This window comes from Strigops habroptila, chromosome 4 (assembly GCF_004027225.2).
Source record: "Strigops habroptila isolate Jane chromosome 4, bStrHab1.2.pri, whole genome shotgun sequence".
In the NCBI taxonomy this organism is placed as follows: Eukaryota; Metazoa; Chordata; class Aves; order Psittaciformes; family Psittacidae; genus Strigops; species Strigops habroptila.
Genome location: NC_046358.1, coordinates 69,109,877 through 69,116,268, shown reverse-complemented (window position 1 = coordinate 69,116,268; position 6,392 = coordinate 69,109,877). Strand labels below are relative to the sequence as shown.

The window sequence follows — 6,392 nt, the reverse complement described above, 5'->3', positions numbered from 1 at the left end:
GGACTGAGACCCTCTCACTAAGGGACGAAGGACTAGGGACGCTGCTGCCACCGTGCCCCTGCCACCCGCAAGCTGAGCGGTGGCGATGGATGGAGGTGGCTGGCAGCATCGCTGGTGGTCCAGCAGGCCCTGAAGAGCAGAGGTTTGGTCCTCTCCTCCTCCTCCTCTTTGTCCCCCCGCCTTCCCCCTCATCCCTTCCATCCTGACTGTGATTTCTCGCCAGTGAGCCAGGCCGGCGGCGTGGGGTGGCCAAGATGCCTCCAAGTGGGAATCTGGTCCCCATGGGCATCGCACTGCTGCTGCCTGCCCTGGTGGCTGGGCTGAGCCTGCAGCCAGCCGGGACGCGGCACCCCGGGGTCTGCCCCAACCAGCTCAACCCCAACCTGTGGGTGGATGCACAGAGCACGTGCGAGCGCGAGTGCCAGGATGACGAGGTGAGTGGGTGCGGGGGGACACGGGGGCCCTGGGGGATGCGAGTTGGGTGCGGGTCCTGTGCATGGGGCTTGTTCTTGTGTAACGGACTCAGCTTGGCTGCAGTTTTACCCCCTCCCCCAAACCCCTGCTGTGGGTTGGCATCAGGGGTGCCCCAGAGCTGCTCCCCAGCCCCTCAGCAGGCAAAGAAGCCGCTTGCACCCACCCGTGTCTCCTGTAGCCAAAGCACCCCCGCTGTGCACCCCCAGGATGCTCACACTCAGCCAAAGGGCTGGGATGGGGGGAATGTGTTGTGCTGGGACAGGGACCCCCATCAGACAGTGGACAGCCCCACACCCCCCCACTTTTCCCTGTGGGCAGGAGCCCACCCATGGACCAGGCTGCCCATCCTGGAGAGCTCCAGCTCCCGGCTCCATAAGGATGAGCAGAGACATCAGCACCTCCACCCTAGTTAGTGCTGCTACCCAGTGGAAGACTCCTTTGCAATTCATCTGTGTAATGAGTTCTGCCTCCCCTCAGCCAGCAAAAGCTGAGAGGAGTGAGATGCTGCGAACTGGGGCTGGGGGTGGGGGAGTACCAACATCATTGCAGTGAACCCCTCAGCATCCTGTGTGGGCTTGGGGGGGCTTAGGGGGGGCTATGACCAGTGCAGCCGTGCTGGTGAGGGCTGGTGGTGCTGAGGGTGCATGGGGCTGCATTGGGTCACTGCCCACCCAAACCCCACAGGGGGTGGAGGCAGCTCCCATGGCATGGTGGTGACCTCCACATTAACCCCTCCATCTCCTCTTCCCCCCCATCCCCGGCCAGGACTGCAAAGGCTTCGAGAAGTGCTGCACCAATGTGTGCGGGCTGCAGAGCTGCGTGGCCGCCCGCTTTGCTGACGGCAGCGCGCCCGCGCCGGCGCCCACAGCCTCGTGCGAGAGCTTCGTGTGCGCACAGCAGGGCTCTGACTGCGACATCTGGGACGGGCAGCCCGTGTGCAAGTGCAAGGACCGCTGCGAGAAGGAGCCCAACTTCACCTGCGCCTCCGACGGCCTCACCTACTACAACAAGTGCTACATGGACGCCGAGGCGTGCCTGCGCGGCACCCGCCTCACCACTGTGCCTTGCAAGCACATCTTCACCTGGCCCGACACCAGCCCCATGCCGCAGGAGACCACAGCTCGCCCCACGCCGGGTGCCGGCCCCGAGGTGCCGGTGCCCCCCGCGCTCTACAGCAACCCCTTCCACCAGTCGGTGCGTGCCGGCGGCACTGTCAGCTTCCGCTGCGATGTGAGCGGGCGCCCGCGTCCCGACATCACCTGGGAGAAGCAGAGCGAGCGGGAGGAGAACTTCATCATGCGGCCGGACCAGATGTACGGCAATGTGGTGGTCACCAACATCGGCCAGCTCGTCATCTACAACGCCCGCCACGAGGATGCTGGCATCTACACGTGCACGGCCCGCAACGCTGCTGGGCTGCTCCGTGCCGACTTCCCGCTGTCGGTGCTGAAGCGGGAGCTGGGGGGCGTGGCGCGGGCCAGCAGCCCCCAGCCCTTCCCCAGCGCTGAGTGCCTGAAGGAGCCGGACCGGCGGCGTTGCGAGGCGCTGGAGGTGCACTGGCATTTTGACGCCAAGCAGGGCTCCTGCCTCACCTTCCGCTACGGCGGCTGTGGTGCCAACAGGAACCATTTCGAGACGTACGAGGAGTGCCGGGCCGCCTGCCTGGGCAGCGCCCGCCCCACCTGCCTGCTGCCCGTGGTGCAGGGCCCCTGCCAGCACTGGGAGCCACGCTGGGCATACAACCCCCTGCTGAAGCAGTGCCACTCCTTCGTGTATGGTGGCTGCGAGGGCAACACCAACAACTTCGAGAGCAAGGAGAGCTGCGAGGACGTCTGCCCCTTCCCCAAGAGCCTGCAGTGCAAGGCTTGCCGCCTGAAGAGCAAGATGGTGCTGAGCCTCTGCCGCAGCGACTTCGCCATTGTGGGACGCCTGATGGAGATCGTGGAGGACCAGGACTCCGGCATTGCACGTTTCGCCCTCGAGGATGTCCTCAAGGATGAGAAGATGGGCCTCAAGTTCTTCAACATCAAGTACCTGGAGGTGACCTTGACCGACATGGACTGGAGCTGCCCCTGCCCCAACATGACAGCGGAGGACGGGCCGCTCATCATCATGGGCGAGGTGCATGATGGCATGGCCACGCTGGACCCCAGCAGCTACGTGCGGGCGGCCAACGACAAGCGGGTGAAGAAGATCTACGAGCTGATGGAGAAGAAAACCTGCGACGTCCTGAACCGCTTCCAGGACTAGGGCAGAGCCGGGACGTGCCGATATGGGGGGCTGCAGACCCACTGTGGAGGGGGAGCCCCACACCAGTGCTTGTGTCCTGGGGTTACCACCATTGTGTAGCTCCCCCCAACGCTGTGCTGAGCCCCAGCTCCCACCTCCCCTGTAATTTATCTGCCACATGCCCCCCGTGTACCTCCCAGCCTGACTAGCAGCAATAAAGGAGTGGGTTGGGCTGCAGAGGGGTGGGAGATCTGCCAGGACCCCGCCGTCATAAAAACCTTCCCACTGCACCAAAGCCTCCGGGTGCAATGTAGCACCCCTGGGTGCTCCCAGTGCAGGATCTGACCCCCTCCATTGGTTGGTGCTTGGGGGGGATTGGGGATTCCCCCCAGTGCCAGTGCTGAAAGCATTGGAGGGGAGCAAAGCCTCTGAGTTTATTGTGGGGAGCAGCAGCACAGTCCCGGGGAGGGGATGGGAAGAGGGATGGGTCCCTCCGCCATTGGCACAGCGTCCTCCAAGGAAGCTGGCACCGAGCAAGTTCTGCCCCATGGCCAGGGTGCTACCCACCCCCCCCCCCCATGCCTCTGCCCCCCATGGCAGCCACAGTGGCTTCTCTGGGCCACTCCATTGCAAAGGGAGCTCCCCCCCAGCCAAGCCCAGCCCCAGCTGGGGCAAGTGGGGCACTGTCCCATCGCCACAGTGTGACCCCTTTGAGGGGGTATCGAAGAGGGGTGGCCGTGCCGGGAGGTGTCACAGGGCAGGTTACAGCTTGCGGAAGATGAGACTCTTGTTGTTGGCTGGCATGTCTACCTGGAAGCACAGAGCTGGGTCAGGGGGTCCCCACTGGCACAGGAACCCCCCCGCCGCACACACTCCAGCACTTACCATCCTCTCAAGGCACAGCCCGTTGGCCTCTGCCAAGTGCCGCAGCAGTGCCGTGTCCCGAAGGCCCCAGGTGGGGTTGCTGGTGGGGAGGGAGGTGTGGGTCAGACAGATGGACTGTTGCACCCCAGGAGCTTCCCTGTCTCCCAGGGGTGCCCTCAGGTGGGGAGGGCTCCCCCAGCCACTGCTTTAGGTCTTGTCTTGAAGGACCACACAGGGAGTGAGCTCCCTATGGCTGCTGGCAGCATGGGCAGGACAGGCAGGATGAGCCACCAGCAGCCCTGGCCCCCCCCAGTGCCCTCCCCTACCTCTGCCGCAGGCTGCAGTCAAAGTCCACATTGCTCTGGGGGCTGATCCGGCCATCCACGGCGTAGGGCTGCCGGGACACAAAGCTGGAGCTGCAGGCAGGAGCCATCATGTGTCCCGCCTGAGAAACCCCCAGCCCCTGGGCTGCTGGCCCCACCATGCCAAGGGAAGAGACGCGACGCAAGAGGGACCATGGGTCCCATCATTCACGGTGGGTCCCATCACAAACCGTGGGCCCCCCAGCCTCTGCTCTTGTTGGGGTGAGGGAGGACAGGATGCCTCCCATCCTGGGAGCAAACAGCCAAAGCTGCCCCATCCAGGGCTCAGCATGTGTCCCAAAAAGCTGAGACCTCCTGAACCTGACACCCCCCTTCTTCAGCTCCCCCCCCTCAAGCCATGCCTGCAGCTGCCCTCCCATCCGTCCCCCCCAGAACACCCATTGCCACCCAGCACCCAGCAGGATGCTCCCACACCAGGATGCTCAGCCGAGCAGCACCCACCCCATAGGTGAAGAGCACACCTCCAGGCTTCAGCAGCACCCCAGCACCTTTGAACAGGCCCTGGGGAAGAGAGAGGTGGGGACAGAGGGTCAGAGGGCTGGGGACACCCCATGGGACCCCCAGAGCCAGGGCCAGGGCCGTGTCAGGGGCCGGTGTGGGCCTAGCCCTGCCCCGCTGCTCACCTCGGTGCAGGGCAGCTCCGTGATGTGCATCATGTTGATGCTGACCAGGAGGTCGAGGCTGGCGGGTTGGGTGCCCCCCCAGGTCTCCCAGCCCTGCGAGACGTCCAGCAGGATGGGAGGCAGCACGTTGGGCACCCGCATGGCCTCGGCGTAGGCAGCGATGCTGCGGGCACCAAACCCCACGTCAACTCCAGCCGAGGCACTCCCTGCACAGAGCCGAAAACCTGCCCGCGCTGGCTGCCCTCAGCATCCCCCAGGGGGAGTCTCTGACAGCTAATAATAAGGTTGTGCTTGCAATGCAGCCTGGGGGCGGCTCCACACAGGGCAAGGGGGTCTGTTTGCTTCCCAACAGGCATCTGAAGAACTGGCAGTAGCCGGACAACCGGTGGCACAGGGACTGAGAGATCCCAGTGCCTAAATAATCCCAGTCCCGCCCCGGCAGGGCAGCCGGAGCACGCTGCCCTCCCCGCTGCCTGCATGTGCTGCCTGCACCCACGTGCTCAGGCTGCCCACACGCTGCCTGCACCCGCACGCCCCAGCACCGCTGCACGAGCACTGTGTGATTTGCTGTGATTTACACCCTTTCTGGCCCATTCACCAGCCGGGTCCCCATTCCCGGCTGGAGCAGGGAACCGCAACCTCCTAGCGCATTTTTTTTTAACCACTTTTGGAGAGGTGACCGTGAGAAGCATACCGGATGCAGCCCCATGGACAGGCGCAGTGTTTGGCACCTCCTTACTGCGCTGATTTAGTTTCTCATGGGGGGATTCCTCCCCAACAGGTTTATTTCCATTCAGGAAACCGACCCCTTCCGAGCCCGGCGCTGCAATGCCTGGAATGGGCATTCGGCTGCGGCTGGACCCACACAGAGCAAATAAACAGGGCTCAACGCGATGATGTGATGCTGGAGCGGCGTGGGAGCCGCTGCCAGTGTCCTGGGCATCCGGCCTGGAATCACCATGGAGCGTTGCGGACAGCAAAGCACAGCGAGCACTTGGCAGGCAGGGATGGCTCTGTAGTGGGATGGGCTGGTGGAGGGGGGAATACTGGGGTTGTCTGGGAAAAATAAAGTGCTGAGCTGGGTAGCCTGGGCTGTTTGGGAGTTGGATGTCGGGGATTTTCTGGGAAATATACAGCAAGTGTTGACTTGGGGAGCCTGCGCTGACCACGAGCTGAGTATTGTGGTTTTCCTGGGAAAAATAAAGCATCAAGCAGGGGAGCTGGGGCTGTCCAAGAGTTGAGTACTGTGGTTTTCCTGGGAAAAATCAAGCACGGGAGCCGGGGCTGGCTGAGTGTTCAGGACTGGGTCTTTTCTGGAATAAAATAAGCATTTAGCTGTGGATCCCGGGTCATCCGAGGCTTGGATATAGGCTCTTTCCAGGAATAAAAAGCAGCACAGGGGGTTGAGCCCAGCAGTGGGGCCACGGGTCTGGGGGTCGGGTAAGAGGGTGCAGGATGTGCCCCCCCACGGTCCCCCATAGCCCCTGTAGTCTTCCCCGGAGCCCCCAGAGCCCGCCCCAGCCCGCCATACCCCCGCTCACCTGCGCAGCGCCCGCGGGTCGATGTCCGAGGGCTGCCAGCGGGTGTGGGGCAGCGCCTGGGCGAAGTGCGCTGCGTGGAGCCCCACGCCCGCCCCTACCTCCAGCACCCGCAGCTCGCCGGGGCCGCGCCCCGCGTACTCCCGCAGCACCGCCAGGATCGGGCCCTTGTTGCGCTCCGCAGCCGCCGGAGCTTTCATGGCCGAGGGTGCTGGATGAGGTGCGGGGACTACAGCTCCCAGCAGCCCCCGCGGGACCGCCCCGGCGGGTGAGAAATACAT

The 6,392-nt window shown here is 64.0% G+C and overlaps 2 protein-coding genes across 2 annotated transcripts; one reads left to right on the top strand and one right to left on the bottom strand.

Annotated features, from left to right (window-relative positions):
* Positions 1–254: 254 nt before the first annotated feature.
* WFIKKN1 (WAP, follistatin/kazal, immunoglobulin, kunitz and netrin domain containing 1) lies at positions 255–2,934 on the top strand. The gene is made up of 2 exons (XM_030482250.1): positions 255–434; positions 1,240–2,934. Exons 1-2 carry the CDS (start codon positions 255–257, stop codon positions 2,722–2,724), a joined length of 1,665 nt encoding a protein of 554 aa, XP_030338110.1. The 3' UTR covers positions 2,725–2,934.
* A 178-nt stretch (positions 2,935–3,112) lies between these two features.
* On the bottom strand, positions 3,113–6,352 carry METTL26 (methyltransferase like 26). The gene is made up of 6 exons (XM_030481423.1): positions 6,115–6,352; positions 4,574–4,736; positions 4,392–4,451; positions 3,894–3,961; positions 3,589–3,667; positions 3,113–3,513 (listed from the first exon to the last, which is right to left on the bottom strand). The coding sequence occupies exons 1-6, from the start codon at positions 6,309–6,311 to the stop codon at positions 3,466–3,468; spliced, it is 615 nt and encodes a 204-aa protein (XP_030337283.1). The 5' UTR covers positions 6,312–6,352; the 3' UTR covers positions 3,113–3,465.
* Between the last annotated feature and the right edge of the window lie 40 nt (positions 6,353–6,392).